Source organism: Garra rufa, chromosome 1, assembly GCF_049309525.1.
Source record: "Garra rufa chromosome 1, GarRuf1.0, whole genome shotgun sequence".
Classification (NCBI taxonomy): domain Eukaryota; kingdom Metazoa; phylum Chordata; class Actinopteri; order Cypriniformes; family Cyprinidae; genus Garra; species Garra rufa.
This window is the reverse complement of record NC_133361.1, coordinates 57,820,417-57,840,672: the sequence shown is the minus strand read 5'-3', so window position 1 is coordinate 57,840,672 and position 20,256 is coordinate 57,820,417. Positions and strand designations below refer to the sequence as shown.

Below are 20,256 nucleotides of genomic sequence, written 5' to 3'. Positions count from 1 at the left end.
TTGCTTTTGTGTAAAAGTGTTTTTCTGTTAATTGAAATGTCGGTGATGAAATGCCTATTCTATATTTATTTTATACTTATAAGCTACACATTCACATAGTATATTGAGAACTTATAAAGTGTGTAATTCACACAATACAAGCTATTAGTTTGTTTTATGTTTAGCTAATTAATACACTGTTAGGACAGAAACAAGTATAACGGGTCTAAAAGACAAAAATAAGACAACAACCAATAAAGGCCTTATAAATAGCTTGTAATGGCATACAAGTCCATAACTAGTGACTTACAAATGCAGTTATTAGTCATTAATTACTGTCTAATTCCTGATCCTTAAAATAAAGTGTTACCCTTACTTCAGTCATAAAGAAATTCTGTTTTTTGAGGAAAACATTTCAGGACTTATACCTATGTAGTGGACTTTTATGGTGCCTGCAAGTTTGAACTTCCAAAATGCAGTTTCAATGCCGCATCAAAGGGCTAGAAACAATCCCAGCTGAGGAATAAGGGTCTTATCTAGCGAAACGATCAGTCATTTTGTAAAAAAAAAATTAAATGTATAAACTTTTAAACCTCAAATACTCGTCTTGTCTAACTCTGCCATGCGTATGCGTACTCTGTGCAGACCCGTTCAAGATAGTTAGGGTATGTCGAAGAACTCTCATCTTATTTTCTCCTCCAACTTCAAATCGCCATACATCGCTGTTTTACCATCGGTACATCGTCTACAGCAATGTGGGATGATTTTGAAGTTGGAGGAGGAAATGAGATGGGAGTTTTTTTACATACTTTAACTGTATTGAACAGGAGTGCACGTAGATCTATACAAGACAAGCATTTGAGGTTAAGAGTGTATAAATGTTTTTGTTTTGTTTTTAATGACAGATCATTTTGCTAGATAAGACCCTTATTCCTTGGCTGGGATTGTTTAGAGCCCTTTGAAACTGCATTTAAACTGCATTTTGGAAGTTCAAACTCACGAGCACCATTGAAGTCCACTATATGGAGATAATTCCTGAAATATTTTTCTCAAAAAACATAATTTCTTTACAACTGAAGAAAGAAAGACATGAAAATCTTGGATGACAACGGGGTGAGAACATTATCTGTGAAGATTTTGTTCTGGAAATGACCTACTCCTTTAATTTCAATGTTTCAATCCAGTCCTATGCAAAGCATTATGGGAACTCGAAACCCACTACCCAATTTTCAGAGTATATAGTTTAATTGAGTTACTAACAGTCAACAATCATTTATCGTAACATTCAACATTATGTCAACTGAACGCAACAAAATAATGTCTGCAGCTTGAAAGGTTTATTTAAATTTGAATTTCTGCAACCATGTATTTGAAGTTGAGGCAACAGGTCCTCTCAATATGTTTTTTTTTTAGTAAACTTTCCCAGGAGAACTTGAATGCACTTTCTGCCTAATTTGACAAGATTGTTTCATGAATGTGGGCCAAATCACTAAATAAAATACAATTGCTACACAAGCACTATTTTGTATACTATAAGAACAGCTTTGCCACACAATTTTGAGACATGGCACACCAGTTGGGAACTGCTGTCCTGCTGTCCTCTGAGGTTTAGTGTCATGGTCAAGAACTCAATGGTGATAGTGGAAGTTTAAACCTACAACCTTTCATTAACCAGCCCAGATTTCGATCAATAAACTACACCACCCCATTATTCCTTCCCATCCTGCATCATGTCCCAGTCCAGTGGGGCTGCTGTGGTGTAGTGTAACCGTGAAAGCTCTAGGCTGGTTACTGAAAGGTTACAAGAGCTACTTGACCCTACACACTACTTGACCCTACACCCTAAAAGTAAAGGTGCTTTAAAAGGTTCTTCAAAGCGATGCCATAGAAGAACCATTTTTGGTTCCACAAAGAACCATTCAGTCAAAGGTTCTTTAAAGAACCATCTCTTTCTTACCTTTTTATAATCTGAAGAACCTTCTTTCACAACAAGGAACCTTTTGTGAAACAGAAAGGTTCTTCAGATGTTAAAGGTTCTTTATGGAACCATTTAGACAAAAAAGGTTCCTCTATGGCATCATGAAGCACCTTTATTTTTAAGAGTGTAGGAACATCCAGGGGACACACAGGTTTGAGCTTCTGAGAAAACCAATGAGTTTTGTTGGTGAAAAAATACCACACTCTGAGATTGGCACAGTTGCCCAGACTAGCAGCTACGTATAAATGCATTGTCAACCACCAAAAACAGTTTTGCAAAGACAATCACCACATTTTCTTCAGAATATGTAAAAATCTAGACTGCAGAAGATGATGAAGCACATGTAGAAATTATACTTTCCATTGTGCAGGTGCAGCCCTCCACTGCTAGTCCTGCCTGTAATTGGTTCTTTCATGTGTGCTCATGTGTTCATTTGAGGTTGGGGGTTGATGTGTGTATTCTCAAGGCTATCTTAAACACACACACACACACACACACACACTTCGAGTGTGTGCTGCAAGATGTGTGTAAGGCAGCAGCAACACGTTAAAACACGTCCAATGTGAGAATGCGTCCTGACATGCGTTACCTCTCTGAGTCATACAACAGCGGCTTTATTAAAATACAGACAGATAGAGGAGAAGATGTGAGAGTACAGGAGTGTTTCTCAACTGCTTTTTCTCACCTGCTTGATTTTTTATATTATTGCTAAATATAAGCTATGTTATTGTTCAGCTCAAAATAAAAGTTGGATATTTAAGTACAGTATATCAAACTTTATTTGCATACAGTATACTCATAAAGTGATGTATACTATAGAAGATCTCAAATACTTGATTGTTCACATTGTTTCACAGTATAAACTATGTTATCACCCATCTCTAATCTGTTACATGCAACTATAAGGCTTGAATATATTAAGACATAAAACTGTGAAACTGCTTTAAAACAATGTGTATTGTGAAAAGCACTGTTAAAATAGATTTTAATTGATTTTGTCTGGTTTCTGCTGACAGATCTCAGATACACATATACGTGTGTGCACAGGTATCAGTACTGACTCACATGCCACTAAATGTTCATCACTATTTCAGTAGCACACTAATTTAACTGCTTACGGTTGTTTTCATTCCAGCAACAATCAATTAATCTTTCAAAATTGAACATAATTACTATAGTCTCAACTACAAAAAAACTATAGTTAGTGGTATTTGCTAAGGGCTATTGCTATTGTTCATACTTAGTTTTATATTTAACTGTCTACTTATCTTACTCCTTTTGTGCTCCGGACATAAATGATTCCTCAAATCATCCAACTTGTTGAGTAGAGGTGCTCTTTTATTTTTTACTTATTTTTATTACATTTTTGAAAATATCTTCTTCTGTGTTTTGTAAAAGAAAGAAACTCATATAGGTCTAAAATGAGGGTGAGTAAATGATGACAGAATTGTCAATTTTGGGTGAACTAACCCTTGAGCTGTAATGTCATTTACCCATCTTGTTTTTTTCCCCCGTCTGCTCAAGTTCAAGCCCATGGCGTCTGGAACAAATACGTCCTGTTATTCCCTCATTCTTTCTCTGACCCTGCCATGACCTCTGAGCTGTGAGTGGCTCTCGTTCAGTCATCTGCTGTCATATGGTTGAGGTTTGACACAGACTCTTACAGCCACAGGAATGATGAGTTAGCAGATTTGGTGAGATTTGAGTAAGATAACCTTCATAAGGTTTGCCTTGGTGTGTGTGTGTGTGTGTGTGTGTGTGTGTGTGTGTGTGTGTGTGTGTGTGTGTGTGTGTGTGTGTGTGTGTGTGTGTGTGTGTGTGTGTGTGTGTGTGTGTGTGTGTGTGTGTGTGTGTGTGTGTGTGTGTGTGTGTGTGTGTGTGGAGGGGGTTTGGGAAGAGGGTAGCTGATAAATGAGTGGATGAGGGATGGGGCAGATTCCCAGAACCCTTTGAACCCCATATCACAGGAAGCAGCATGTGATAACGTCCCAGTGGCCTGTGTGAGAAAGTCAAGCCTCAAAAGTGCAGCTCTCACCCCCACACACTTCTGTACATTACACACTGTCAGACGGCCCATCACCACTAGTCTTAACACATTTAGTGTCCTTATTTAAAAAAAGAAAAAGAAAATCAAAGAAATATCAGAAGAAAATTTAAGTGCTGTTTGTCTGTGCAGTTGCAAAGGTGTTCAGAGCACCGTTTTGTTCAAGGTCTTTTATTGAGGAAGCAATAAAGATGCATGTAGCAGATGTAATTAAAAGAAGTAGCAATTAAAAGTAACAAAAAAGAAAAAGCCAACAAACCAAAAAACAGAACAAAAAAAGTAACAAAAGTAGTAACAAAAAAAGAAAACAAAAAACATAGCATACATTTAGACAAATTGACAGGTTTTAAAGAATCTCCAGAAATTTTTTTAATAAAAACTGTACATGATACCTAACATCCTTAATCTAATGGCGCTTTTCCACTACACAGTACCAGCTCGCCTCAGCTCGCCTCGGCTCGACTCGACTCGGCTCTGTTTGGTTTTCCACTGTGTAAAAGTTGTACCTGTACCGGCTTCCAGGTACTTTTTTTCGTACCACCTCCGGTGAGGTTCCAAGCGAGCTGAGGCGAGCTAAGGCGATACTAAAATGTGACGTGAAAACACAGCAGACTGCTGATTGGTCAGAGAGAATCGTCACTATTCACTGCGTCATCATTGCACGCGCCAGCAATAGTATCCAGAATAACCCCGCCATTTTTAAAAAGTTTGGCCAGAGATTGCGTGACATATCCAATCCATTACATATTATGGCAACTCGGAAGAATACGCCGTGGTCAAACGAGGAGGTGCAGACAGCGGGTGTGTGTCGCGTAGAAGATTACATCACGGCAGTTTCTTGCAGCGTCGCTATGACAACCAGGTACTATTGTGGAGGTACAGGTACAACTTTTACACAGTGGAAAACCAAACAGAGCCGAGTCGAGCCGAGTCGAGTCGAGCCGAGGCGAGCCGAGTCGAGCTGGTACTGTGTAGTGGAAAAGCGCCATAATTCCATTTGACCAAAATTTGCCTTCTGGCAACATATGAATAAAAATCAATAACACCTAACTAAGTAATCTAATTAATCCAAATGCTGCAATAAAATAGTTAACAATTAGTTGAGCACACATTTTTGGAATAAGTTAAAGATTAAAAAAAAAGTAATTTAATAGCAATAGGCATGAACAGAATGTATAATATAAAGTGGCTGGTGATTTTTGCATCAATCACATGTAGGATCTACATCATTCCTAATCTTAGCCAACTTAACCTTAGACCAGTATAGGCGATGTATAATTTTGTATACGTAAGACTAATAAAGAATGAATATATTCATTCCATTTCTTTTTCCTTGTTTGTGCTTCAGAGAATCTAAAGCTGTGAGGTTATGCATATCAAGTAGTATATAGATTTAACTTATAGAAGGGTCTTACTTACAGAATGTTTTACATTTTCAGCAGGTGATCAGAGTGGCTTTTAGTGCTTTTTATGCAGTTAAAAGAGCCCACCCCTAAGTTTTAATAATATTCTGGTATATCCACACTGTAAAAAGATTTCACTAGTTTCAACCTAAAAACTTAAGTTCAGCAGCCGCCTTAAAATTTTAAGTTAAATCAACTTAAAACTTTAAGTTATTTCAACTCATGACAATAAAATTAGTTAAAATGACTTGTACTTTTAAGTTGATTTAACTTATGAGTTGAAATTACTTGTAGTTTTATGTTGATTTAACTTAAAATGTTAAGGCAGCTGCTGAACTTATGTTTTTAAGTTGAAACTGGTGACAACTTTTTACAGTGCAGACTCATACTTTAGTATGAGTATGTGGAATTTTCTAGCTTATTTTATCATTTGACGTGCTAAAATAAGAGGGTAGTAGACCACCTGGTAACACTTTAGTTTAGGGACCAATTCTCACTATTAATTAAATACTTACATATTACTAGAATATTAGCAGTTTATTAGTACTAGTAAAGCACATATTCTGCATCATTAATCCTACCCTATACCTAAACTTAACAGCTACCTTATTAACTATTAGTAAGCACTAATTAGGAGATTATTGAGACGAAAGTTGTATTTAATAGTTGAGAACTGGACCTTAAAATGAAATGTGACCTCTCCTCAGAATGCTGTAATACTTCTTGTTGAATTGCTTATGGCTTAGGGATATTTACACATCATACACTTTAAATCATTAACCATGCATTTAATTTTTTTTCTGTTTTTTTGTTACTATTTTTTTTTTATTTATTTTTTTGAGTACTTAAAAAAACAGTCTTTCTCTTTTAAATCTAGTAGTATATAGTATCTGTTACACAAGGGCAGTTAAAGTAATTTGCTTTCATATTTCCATTTCCCGTTCTCAAAAGACTTCCAAGGATCAGGTCTGTTTTAATTACACCGCACACTGCACTGGACCCTTTTTTCTCCCACAGACTGCTCTGTGTGTTTGTAGTTTGCTGAAGGATTTGTGAAGGACGTGTTGGCATGCTCAGCTCTTGGCACGGGAGAGTTGTGGATGGTATTGAACAGTTATTGTTTGAAAGCAGCAGTCACTGTGTCAGAACCACAAAACACCAAAGCAGAAAGGAAATAAAGCAAGCCCTGTGTAGCTCAAACACTGCTTTTACAAACCCTATATCTGCCTCATAAAGAGTCACAGGGGTGCTGCCAGAAGAGAATATGTCTCTCCTCTTTTTGCATACCATAGCAAACGGATAAACAAATCACAAAAGGACTTGAAGGTGGCTCTTTTGACTTAGACCAGCAACTGCATAGCAACAAATCAGCTAAAGCTCAGAGAAACCACACAGCAACAACAAAAAATCACCCACTAAACAGCAATCACGCATAACACATCTGGACAAACAACACTCACATTTTCTTGTTACGTATTATATTTGTTTTTAATTTTATTTTATACAATTTTTTTTTTTACATTTCTCACGAATAACTAACTGTTAACTATGACTTTTGCCACAATAAACTCCTTGTATGGGGTTTGGTTAACAGATCTAATATGGTCATGCAGAATAAGGCATTAATATGCAATTTATAAGTACTAATAAACAGCCAGTATGCTATGCTAATAAGCAACTATTTAATAGCGAGAATTGGTCCTACAGTTTAGTAGGTAACACTTCTCACTATTAACTAGTTACTATGCCTGTTATTAACATATTGGCTGTTTGGTAGTACTTATAAAGCACCTATTCTGCATGACCATATTCTACATCTCTAATCCTAACCAATTCCTGAATTTAATAACTACCTTACTAACAAGCAGCAAATTAGGAGTTTATTGAGGCAAGAGCCGTAGTTAATGGTTTGTTAATAGCGAGAACTGGAACTTAAAATAAAGTGTGACCGAAGGTACACTGCTTTAAAAGGTTCTTTACAGTGATGCCATAGAAGAACCATTTTTGGTTTCACAAAGAACCATTCAGTCAAAGGTTCTTTAAGAACCATCTCTTTCTTACCTTTTATAATCTAAAGAACTTTGTTTCGCCACAAAGAACCTTTTGTGAAACAGAAACGTTCTTCAGATGTTGAAGGTTCTTTATGGAACTATTTAGACAAAAAGGTTCTTCTGTGGCATTGTGAAGCACCTTTATTTTTAAGAGTGTACATAGTTCATTTAAATTTCATGTTGACTTAGATAAACTTTAAGAGATTAAAGTTTATCTGCTCTTAATAAATAAGTTGTTGCATGCAAAAGTGTTCCTCACATCCATCATTCAATAGTCAGGTTAAAGACATTATATCCACCACATCCACATTCCCTGCTGTCATCATCCACCTCACATGTGCGCAGCTGGAAGACAGAGCGAAGGGAAGGGACGAGCGTCTGTAATTTAGCCGTGCAAGCTCGCTCTCTCACACGGACACATTGATGTTTGCACAGGCCTCTGGGCCAGAATTGCACTTCTATAGTTTTAAAGTGCTCTGGCTTGTTGTCATTAACGGATCTCTTTAATCTGACGCTTGGAAAACTTCTTAAAGCAGCACACTACAAATAGAAATTCCACATGAAGAGCCGGCTAGTGCTAACAAAACATGGGCTGCAGTTTAAAGAGGCCCTCTCTTTTCTCTTTTCTTTTTTCTTTTCTATTGCCTTTACCCGAGGGAGACATACTTGCCTTATCGTTTGAGGTGGACCACCCAAGAAAAGTGACTCAGGTCTCACCTTTGAGTGTGAGTGAGCTTTTCAGCTCAGAACTTGCACTTCCACATCTATGCAGGTCCGTACGTGTGTGAACGGCGTATTAGTTGTGCACGAGTGTGTGTTTTAGTAATCTATGGGGATAAACAGCTGTTGAAGAAAACCAAGAGGGCCAAGACAAGAAAGTGAGAGAATAAAGGCCATTGCCATGCCTTTCTCTCTCCATTCAATCCCCCTTCCCTTGCCCCCAGGAAATCAAATGTTCCACGTTTGCCGCTTGTTTAGATTGATCCCGCTCTGGCTGGCTGATAAAGAGCGTATCGCCCTGGCCATCTGGACCCTGTTTGGAGAGATTCACCATAGAAAATCACACGTTCACGCAGAGAGGAACAACAGCTGTGAGGTTGCTATGCTTCCCTCTGCCCTTCGGAAGGTTTCAAGGCAAAACACAAGGCGGTATCAAGGTGTATCCTCGATCAAGTGGAACCTGGGAGTCAGGGAGACCTACGGCTCGTGGTGAAGTGGCCCTTTGAGTGCTCTCTCTGTCCCAGGAGATCAAATGAAATGGAGCCTGTAGAGCGTCGGTACACAAATCCACTTTAGGAGCTTGTCTTTCCTGGCCTCCCTCACCTTCGTACTGGCTTAGCCAGTGACCTTTATCCCGTCTGGAAGGACCTGATGTGCTCTTCAGGAGAACATCGGGACAAAGGGATCACCCACAATGACTCATTCAGGCTGTTTATTAATGAGAGCCGCAGATGACAGGGTCCTTTTATGACAAAGACGGAGATATTTTCAACCCCTCACCCCACCCCGGCACTCAACTGTTTCGTAAATCTGCTAGGAACCACATGAAAGACTCGGCTCATAACTGTCAGCACTCTTCCAGGAAACATCACCACACAAAGGCTGTTACATTTCTGGGGTCTGCTGGCATTCGGGTTACTGGCTTGTTGTGTTTCATTAGATCTGGACTGGTATACAGTGAAGGTCATGGCTTTGTTGTACATTATGAAAGCTTTCCTCTATATCTGTTCAAGGTCCAAAATTAACTTTTTGCCACACCTGCCGTTAGGTATTAGGTAGACACTGTATTTATGATAAAAATGAGGCTGCAAAGGACAGAAGTACAGTTCATTTAATACACAATATTATTTTAAGGTCCAGCTAAGGTTTTTTTTTTTGTTGTTAGTTAAATGATCAACACTGAAGTACACAAACCATTTGTTTTTCTTTGATTACATTAGTGGAGGGTAAAGATTTTTATTATGTTGTCATGATATTGTTGTTGTTTCTTACTTTCTTTCTTTCTGTTTTTAGCCTTATTTTGGATCCTGGGTCAATTCAGCAGTCATTTTCCATTGCATTACACCATCATTACACCATACACTTTCACCTTGTCACCAAAAAAAATGGAGGGAAAAACTTGTTTTCATTTGATTGACTGAAGTCAGTTCAGTGAGAATTAAATATGACTTTTTCCATTTCCCACTTTTTTTATGAATTAAAATGACCAGTAGCTAGTCATTTGTGGGAATGTCTGTATGCAATTGAAGCTAAGAGAGAATGGAAAATGAAAATGCAGATTCATTTGATGATAAGCAAAATCATTCAATCCATATGTCTGTTCATTATTATATCCATTATGGTCACAAAAATATTTAATTATGGTGTATTTTAGCTTCTCTTATGCATTAGTGAGGTGTTTGTTTGTGTGTGTGTGTGTGTGTGTGTGTGTGTGTGTGTGTGTGTGTGTGTGTGTGTGTGTGTGTGTGTGTGTGTGTGTGTGTGTGTGTGTGTGTGTGTGTGTGTGTGTGTGTGTGTGTACCTGGTATTCATCATGTTGTGGGGACCAAATGTCCCCACAAGGATAGGAATACCAGTAGATTTTGACCTTGTGGGGACATTTCTCAGGTCCCCATGAGGAAACAGGCTTATAAATCATGCACAATGAGTTTTTTTGAGGAAGTAAAAGTGTGCACAATCTCCTGTGAGGGCTAGGTTTAGGTGTAGGGTAGGTGTAGGGCCATAGAAAGTACGGTTTGTACAGTATAAAAACTATTACGCCTATGGAATGTCCCCATAAAACATGTAAACCCAACGTGTGTGTGTGTGTGTGTGTGTGTGTGTGTGTGTGTGTGTGTGTGTGTGTGTGTGTGTGTGTGTGTGTGTGTGTGTGTGTGTGTGTGTGTGTGTGTGTGTGTGTGTGTGTGTGTGTGTGTGTGTGTGTGTGTGTGTGTGTGTGTGTGTTTTAAAGGTTCTGTTGCATCATAAAAGAGAGCAGTATTGCATTGCACATTTGTTACATTATATTTTTAACCTCTCCAGACTATTACTAAAGATCATTTGACCTATATGGATTCACACACATTTTAGTGTGAAGCTTTTTGACTTTCTTCACAGGTGTAATTTGAACATGACTATACAAAATGCTTTCACTGTTACCATGTCTCACACTCAGTCACCCAAAAAACGCTATGCTGGAACTTTAGTGATTATTGTGCAGAAGTCCACTTATAATGTTACTCAAGGGTTCTTGCGCTAAAAACTTTTTCCACCCATCTTTTGCAATTAAATAAGCTGTTTTTGCTATGACCCCCTTCATCAGGCCAGGTCAGGTTTCTGAATGCTAAATATGTGTTGATATGCATATGTGGGTGGGCATATGTTAACAAGCTTTTTCTGTAGATTGGTGTTGTAATACATTTTCTAAATGTTATAGAATGGTGTATGAAAAACTATCTTCCCATGTGACCAGCATGTGCCTTATTTAAGGATGAGAATGAAACTTAATTGTTTTGCAATTTCTTAAAAGGGTCTTAAAAGGCTTCTGAGGTGAATCACTGCTTTGCTAACATCCTGTTGATTGATGTTTACCACTTCCTGTATGATATCACCAAACAGATCACATGGCCGAGGCCCCAATGTCCACTTTACTGTACTATCTTTTCCTACTTTTCATGGTGGATAATCAGAACTGAGGTGTACAGTTGTGCTAGAAACTTTGGTTCAAAGTGACAGGAACTATTTTTACTGCAGTTGCAAAAGAAAAAAACCTTGTCCAGAATCCTTTTCTACTTGGCCCTTGAAAAGAATGAATAGTTGTTGTTTTGTTTTTTTCTAAAAAGGCTTTCAGCTGATCAAACTGTTTATGATGTATTTGATACCCATCGGTATGGATTTGATTGATGCTCGGATTTATTGACAGTGATGCTTCATCCCTTCATCTGGAATGTACTTTATCTAACACTCAATTCACAATTTTCCCTTTCAGGTTCTTCAAGAACGTGTGGAGACTCTGCAAAGACAGCTGCATGCAGTGGAGAAGAAGCTGATGAGCCGCGAGTTGGAATACCAGGAGCAGGTAAAATTACAAACGGCTTGGACCCCAGAGTGCGTGCCACAACCCCTGGAGGTCCAGGAAGAAGCCACGTCTTCTCACTGAGTCACAGATATGCCCCACACACATTTTACAAATTCCTTGAGATCCGGCTTCAAGAGCCAGAGCCCTGGGCCAGGAATGCTGTCCCCGATTTCAGAGGGATTTCTCAATAATAACAGGCCATTTTGACCTTGAGTTAAAGAAAAAAGAGAGCGAACGCTAATTAGCTGATTAATAGCTCGGGGAGGGTCTCTAAACCTGGTATGTGTGTAGAAACACCCTTTTGTCCTGAAAACCTCTGGTGACCTTTACTGGGCTCCTCAGACAGTTGTTGGGATGTGCCCCGGGCTGAAGTATCTGTTCAACTACAGGCGGGCTCTCTAGTGGAACAACTGCACTGAGTTGGCACCGTATTCAGTGGAAGAGCCCCAAAGATGCCTTTTATTTGACTGAGAGCCAATAGATTAGTGGACAGACTGTGTTATGATGAACATAGGCCAGACACCTGACAATTAGGGACAACTAGATGGTGTCTCAATTGATTACAGTCTTGCTGTTTGTTGAAGATATCTTGAAGATTAAATAAAAGCTTTAATCATAATATCAATATGAAATCAAAATGTTAAACTTCATTTTATGGACCAGTTCTCACTATTAACTAGTTGCTTATTAGCATGCATATTACTAGCATATTGGTTGTTTATTAGGTGCTTATAAAGTAGATATTAATGCCTTATTCTGCATGACCGTATTTAAGATCCCTTAGTCAGACCCCATACCTAAACATAAAAAACACTTTACTAATTATTAATAAGCAGAAAATTAATCATTTATTGAGGCAGAAGTCATAGTTTGATTCGCAGTGAGTTTGATTGACAGGCGATCTGACCAGCCATATCTCGAATTTGCCATTTTGTCTGACAAACTAAACAGGAGAGTAGATTAACATTGGTGGACTTGAACTTGAAAAATAGTGTGTATTGACGTCTTTCCACGGTTGAAACAAGATAGCTTCTGATGTTCATTCATGTTTACATTTAGACATTTAGCAGACACTTTTATCCAAAGTGACTTAAAAAAGAGGACAATGGAAGCAATCAAAATCAACAAGGGTTTTTTTAATTATATAATAAATAAAAAGAAAATGAATAGAATAAGCAAGTGTTAGATGCCTAAAAATAGATAGAATACAACAAGAACAAAGAATATAGTGTTAGTTGTTGTTTTTTTTAAGAGAACAATCAGTAAGTAAATGAATAGAGTAAAAGGGCTTTTTTTTCTTTTTTAAGAATAGAATTAGAATAGAGGGTGCTAGAGTTAGAGGGTCAAATAAAGATGGAAGAGATGTGCTTTTAGCCGATTCTTGAAGATGGCTAAGGACTCAGCTGTTCGGATTGAGTTGGGCAGGTCATTCCACCAGGATGGTACATTTAATGTGAAAGTGATTTTGTGCCTCACAATAATGCACCGTTCACTTGCAGAACGCAAGTTTCTAGAGCACATGAAGTATGAATGAATTTAGGTGAATTTAGATGAATGAAGTGGGGGAAGAGCCAGTGGTGGTTTTGTAGGCAAACATTAATGCCTTGAATTATATGCAAGCAGCTATTGGTAGCCAGTGCAAATTGATGAAGAGAGGTGTGACGTGCGTTCTTTTAGGCTCATTAGAAATTAATCTTGCAGCCGCATTCTGGATTAATTGTATAGGTTTGATAGAACTGGCTGGAAGACCAGGCTGGACAGAACAACAGCTTGAACAATGAGTTGTGAAGCACATTTATCTTGTGTTTATCACATGTTTATCTTGTGCTGTAACTAGTAAAGAGAAAGAGATGACCAGTTCACATGCGCCTGTACTGAGGCACTACAGCAATCTGTCACAACACATTAAAGAATTCGAAAGCTGAGACTTTGTTTCACACCTAAAGTGACCTGATCTGTCTTGTCTGTCCACGAGTTGTTAGTTTCCTCTTTGTTCCGCATTGCATTTTTTACTGCTTGAGAACATGGTGTGTGGCATGAGCGTGGCATGGCATTTCATACTTGCCCTTTAAAGGACAAAATAATCCATAAAATCTTGAATTTAATGGTCACTATGCAGTATTGTTGGATAGAAAAGTGCAGCGTGATAATACTTCAAAAATTCTCCTTTCTACCCAACTTTAATAGGAGGGTAACACATTTCAGGGGTCAATTTTTGGATTTCATTCTGACTTCAACAAGCCCTGGAGACAAGACCTTCACTTTGGAATGTGATCGCCCACCCCAGCCCTCCTTAAGAGACAGAGCGCCTGCAAAGAACATCTACTCCCACCTCATAAACCCTCACAGCACTCCACATCTCAAACGCTGTGCATGTGTTCGTGAGAGAGAGAGTATATGTGGAAATAAAGGCTGAGAGGCCTGCTCTCTTTTCAGTGCAGTGATATTGCCCCAGTTTATCTTCCAAGACATGTCTTTGTAATGCAATCCTCGGCATGCAAAAACAGCCCTCTTTTTGCCCAGACTTCAAACAGATGTTCCTCGCTCGGTTGCTCCGGGCCCCTCCACGCCTGCTTGGCATGAAATGTCGGCATGGCAGCAGCGTGTTTCTGCGCAGTCTCGCTGGCACGCAGGATGAGACGATTACAGACACAAAGCCTTCGAAACAGTTAAGTTACGGAGTCCTCCGAGAGGTTTCCTCCCGAGGCACAGCAAGGTGTTATTTTCATATTAGGATGGATTTGACATGTTAGTTAAACGGGAGCCATTCGCTGCATGCTAAGTGTGCTGACGACTGCAGTGGCGGCATTGAGTCTTAATCTAGCCAATCTCCCTTCTTCACTGGTAAGGGTGAAGCCGAACTTTTGATGTAAGCATGGGATGTCAGAGACGATGCATTTAGCAGTCCCACACCTTTCAAATATTTGCATGCTTTATTGGACCTGCATTATATAATTTCTGTATGACCAAATGTTACAAAAAAATAATTCTTGTTTTTTAATACGTTTGCTATAGAGCTACTGCAAAAATGGAAGTTCACAGACAAACTTCTGTGCACTTGTTTCTCTGACACATAAGGTCTATAAAGAAATTAAATTCATCCATTTCATACCAGTATAGTTAGTATTGTTTCTTTGCCAATAACAGGGTCATTAGAATTGGCTGTGTATTTCCACAGAAAAGATGCCTGAACCTTAGATCTGTTCCTCTCCACTGCCAGCGCACCGTAGAGTAAGTGCCGTCATTTTCCATTAGCTTCCCATTACCGCACCGGTGCTACTGTGGAGCCCCACTCCACTGGAGTGGCACTTCATAAATCATACTTCTGCCTCATAACTTCATAAAGAGCCTCTTCCAACCTCTAATTTCTTTTCACATCGCTCCCAGCCTCTTGAAAACCCTCCTTTTCAGTTTGCGTGCTATTCAGAGAGCTTCTTACTCAACTAGTGCTCTTGACTCCAGAACCGCCAATTTTAAGACGCCAAACTTTGTGAGTGGTGCAGGTTTTTGATGTTCCCTTGTGCATCTGACAATGTTTTTGTCACTTTACCGTGTTTTTTTTTTAAACGCTTGTGCACTCTTTCCCTCCCCTCCACCCCTTCATTAGCATACATCAAGCTCCTGACGACATGACAAACTTTATTTGAACATTCAAAGTGCTGAGGTCTTGCTGCTTTCAGCTGGCAGCTGTCAAAAACCCCAGCTAGTGACACATCCTGCATCACGCAAAGTCAAATGCAGGCACAATCTAAAGACTATATATAGATGAAATAGTGTCATTTTAAGTGAGAATGGTTCAGAAAGTAGACTGCTGCTGTCTTCAAAATAGAGATTGGTTTATTAAACAACAAAGAATATGCTTTAAAAAGGAAAGGAAGATGAAATGGTTCACTAGTCATATTGTTCAGTTGTAAAATCTGGAAGCTTTTATGTGCAGTTCATTAGTTGATGGAAGTAAATCAAAAAATAAAGCACAAAGCCTTACCCTCAAAGTGGCCCAGTGTTTCTGCTGTGATTGTAAGGACCTGTCAGAATTTATTGAAAAAGAAAACCTGTATAAATGAGTGGTTGTGTTCAGGAAATATACTGAGTGCCTTTCATGCCACAGTCAAGGATGTTTAAAGGGATAGTTTCCTTAAAAATAATCAGAATGACATCCCTAGTACTTCATATTCTGGTCACATTAGTTTGGAGACCAATTCTCACTATTAACTAACTGTTACTATGACTTTTGCCTCAGTAAACTCCTAATTTGCTGCTTATTAATAATAAGGTAGTTGTTAGGTTTAGGTATGGGGTGGGATAAAGGGATCTAAAATATGGTCATGCAGAATAAGCCATTAATATATGTTTAATAAACAGCTAATATGCTAGTAGCTGTGCTTTGTGTTTTTAGGATGAAAAAAAAGTTAATTAAAAAGTTAATGTTTTTTTCTGGACTACCTCAGTGGTCTAAAAACAGTGCTCGCCACTGTCAAAATGATTGAGGCGGCTAATCATCTCAAATAATCCAGGCATGAATTTTAGCGTGATGCTTCAGTTTTAACGGTGAAATAGCGCAAAGTTAGATGCAAGCAGCTAAACATTTCATCATTAAATGTTTATTAAATTAATGTCTGATATCTTATGTGAGAAATGTTAAAAAGACTGGCACAAACATCCAAACTACTTTACAAAAATATATCATTTATGTGATTGTGTAATTTGTAAATGAATGTGAGTAGCCTAAAATTATTTGTATTTATTGTCACAATATTTACATTACAAGAATGATTTGAAATTTAAGTCTGAAAGCAGTATAGTTTGGTAAGTGGGAATTTGAGTACATGGCATACACTAAAAAAACAGTGAATGTACTTAATATTTATTTGGCAAGTTTTTTCACGCACAATTTTTGAAGTAAAATTTAAGTATGGAATTAAGTAAAATCTACTTAACTAATTTAAGTAAAATTAGCAAAGGAAATAAGTACATTTAACATGCAGTTAGAGTATAATGAGTAATTTCTACTTAATTATTTTAAGTTTACTCTGCAGTCCTCAAGTGCAATTCACTCAGCCACAGTTTGTAAACTTTACTCAAACATCATAGCACTGAAAAAATTCTATTACAGCATGTGGTTCACTTACAAAAATGTATGTAAGCAAGTAGACGGCTCCTTATTGTTTTTAAGGTTGTATTTTGAATCAGTGTAGTTACTAACTAAATGAACACAGAGACCTCAATACTTGGCACATGATACACAATGACAGTAACAACCAGTGAATAATTTTTGAGTATGAATGGGTAATTTTAGTAGAAAATTAACTCTAGATGTTACAAAACAGCAAGTTACTTAATCTAACAACAAAAGCAACCATAAAACGTTGTGAATACATCTCAGAAGATACATCTCAGAAGATACATCTCAGAAGATACATCTCAGAAACAGCAATAGGATCATGACTTTGATATTTACTTAAACAATCTTTGTAAAAATAACAAACAATTCCAAGTAAAATAGACTTATAAGTTTACATTTTAAACTCTACAAGCTTAAATTGAGTAATAATTTTGAATTTACTCTTTTTTTTTTATTCTTGCCCGATCTCAATTATTTTATGAAGAAATTACATTTGTTTTTCTGTATTATGCATTCTGGTACCTGCAGCTCCTTTGCATTCCAGCTTTCCAGCACTTTCTGATTTTACAAATTAAGCACTGAAAATTATATTTCAGACAGACAATGTTTTTTTGAACCCTGTTGACTTTCATTGTATGGACAAAAGCAATTGAAACATTCTTTAAAATATCTTATTTTGCATTCTGCAGAAGAAAGAAAGCCCTACCGGTTTGAAAGGACATGATAACAGGAAATCTAAGGGACATTCATGTTTTTATCATTATTACTGTTGTTTTAAGTGGGTGACTTCTACATATTTAGTGGTGTTCACTAAGACAAGCATCACTTTCCTTCGTACTTTCAGGATTATTGATCTGAGCAAACCCCCTGTTGCTGTACCAATTAAGCTATAAAATTCCCAGGAACTGGTGATGATCACATCTTTGTTGTTTGAGAAGCCTTCCAAAGAGAGCTTTATTATTTTATTTAATTAAGAGAGAAATTTGGTTAAATTAGGATACTTTCTTAAAGACAGATGTAGAAACAGGTTACAGGGACCATAATAACATTAAAGTGTTGTGAGTATTGCATGTGCAAACACCACTCACCTTTTTCTCAGAAAATCTAGTTGGGCTACCAATGTAAATGAGGACCAAACCTCTTCTAACCAATGACACTGCCAAAGGTGAGTGTTCAGCTGTTGAGGTGTCATCCACAGTCTCATACATTAACACCAGTACTAGTAAACCCACTGCCTACCTCCTTTACCAGTCCATTTAGCCATGCTGTTAGCACTCAGATGCTAAGAGCCACTTTTCCCTGGCACATTTTGTGCTGAATATGTTGCGCAATTAAAGTTGTACTCAATGGGCTATCAGTCAGACACAGCACTGTACGATCGCTCCTATTCTTAAAAAGCTGTCTAGCTCTATATGAAAACCACTCCCCCGTTTCCTTTCCCTCACAGATGCCTTTACCTCCCACTCTCTAAGGCAAACATTCATGGCATGTCGACTTCAATTACACGTGGGCCTCCCGATACAGTACGCAGGGCTGCGTCTGCTGTAGTGTGTACTAGTTTTGTTGCATGGAATGTGTATGATGAAGAGGGTAATTGAGATAAAGTCTTTGGGATTGGAGGCCAGTGTAGAGCGGTACAACATGCTGTTATGAGTCCAACATCTACCGCTAGATCTCAAGGACCCTCGGACCAAATACAGTCAGCTTACAGACACTCAGATGTTGTCTCGATATCTATATCTATCTAATTCATGTCGGGATAAAATAATTCAGACAGGAGTCTCCTCTCACAATGAATCTGGTTTTTGGTTACCAAATGGAAAAACTTATTATAATCTATATTTTCAGCCACTTCAGCTCTGAAGTTGTTCAGTAATAAGTAGATTGATTGACACATCATCTCAATAACATTGGAGTTTCTCAAATGAAAAGGAGGGCAGTGAGCGGGGTTGCCGGAATGGCGAAGGCCTAGTCTACAGCTCACTGTGGGATGAAAGAAGAATGGGCATCCAATGACCACTTTAAGACCAAGACTAGAAATCGTCTTACATTCTCACATTCACTAAACTTGACATGAGTAAGTCAGGATGGTGAACACCAAGAAAGATTGGCACATTCAAAAACCAGCAAAATTTGCCCAAAATTACAATACAGAACTACGGGGACCTTAATGTGCACATTGTATTTTTTAAACAATGAGGCTGCATCATTAGAATTGCAATAAGTCTAAGGTATTAGTTGTTTCTGTTTATTTTTACTTCTAGGTTTTGTCAGAAATTAGGCATGGTAACTGTAAAGAGTTAGAATATGCCACTCATTTATCCACAGTGTTGCCATGTTTTTCTCATGCTCAGATGAGCAGAAGGTAAAATAGGGGTTTTTTGTGTGACAAGTTTCGCTAACACTTTAAATTAGGGAACACTAGTATTTACTATTAACTAGTTGCTTATTAGAATGCATATTACTAGCATATTGGCTGTTTATTAGTATCTATAAAACACATATTAATGCCTTATGCTAGATAACCATACTCCCGATCTCTTAATTCTACCCAATATCTAAACATAACTACTACAACAACTACCTTAATTAAAATCAATAAGCAGCAAACTTGGAGTTTATTGAGGGAAAACTCTTAGTTAATAGTGAATATGTGTTTGCAGAAAATAACCAGACATGGCACAACAACCAACAAGCACAGATTTGTTCTCCACATATAAAGATACTGCATGCAGCCGTTTGTGTAATTGTGTGTACCACACCAAAAGACCTGGTCAGTTTGGTTTGTAATGTACAACTACATCATTAAAGAAGTTCACTTCCAGAACAAAAAATTACAGATAATTTACTCTCCCCCTTGTCATCCAAGATGTTCATGCCTTTCTTTCTTCAGTCGGGAAGAAATTATGTTTCTTGAGGAAAACATTTCAGGATTTCTCTCCATATAATGGATTTCTATGGTGGCCATGATTTTGAACTTCCAAAATGCAGTTTAAATGCAGCTTTAAATGGCTCTAAGCCAAGGAAGAAGGGTCTTATCTAACAAAAATGATCAGTTATTTAAAAAAAAGATAATTTATATACTTTTTAACCTTAAATGCTTGTCAAAAGTGTGGGCATCATAGAAGTCCACTATATGGAGAACATTCCTGAAATGTTTTCGTTAAGAACATTTTGGATGACAAGGGGAAGTGAACTTCTCTGAAATTTAGACAGTTGCTCGTCTGGCCTTAGAGAAATGCAAAGTTTTCTCTTTTCTTCGAAAGGGCTGTCTTAGAACCCCTGTAGACGTGACTCCAGTGCAGCATGTCTTGTCCAGTCCTCAGTTTGTTGACAAAAAGTGTGTATCTGCTTTAGTGTGTGAAAGAAGAGGGGAGACCTAACCAAACTTGCCAAAGTTGTATGTTCAAGTGTGTAGTTTGTACTTGCTGGACAGACAGCCTTAGTTAGCGGTATTCTTGCTGCAGCTTTAGTTTACCGAGGACTGACCACAGTGTTTGACAGTCTGTTAAAGGCGGGACATTTTTTAAACTCTTCCCCTCTCTCCCCATGTAGATCACACATGTCCGTCAGGAGTGTGAGTCGAAGATCAAAGGCCTGATTCCCGCAGAGGTGCAGCAGG

The 20,256-nt window shown here is 38.0% G+C and overlaps 1 protein-coding gene across 1 annotated transcript in view; it reads left to right on the top strand.

Moving 5' to 3' along the window:
- cep112 (centrosomal protein 112) overlaps positions 1–20,256 on the top strand; it is a 192,039-nt gene that overhangs the window by 165,651 nt on the left and 6,132 nt on the right. Inside the window, 2 exon segments of the mRNA XM_073834124.1 lie at positions 11,423–11,512; positions 20,190–20,256. Of these exon segments, the coding sequence (XP_073690225.1) occupies positions 11,423–11,512; positions 20,190–20,256 (157 nt within the window).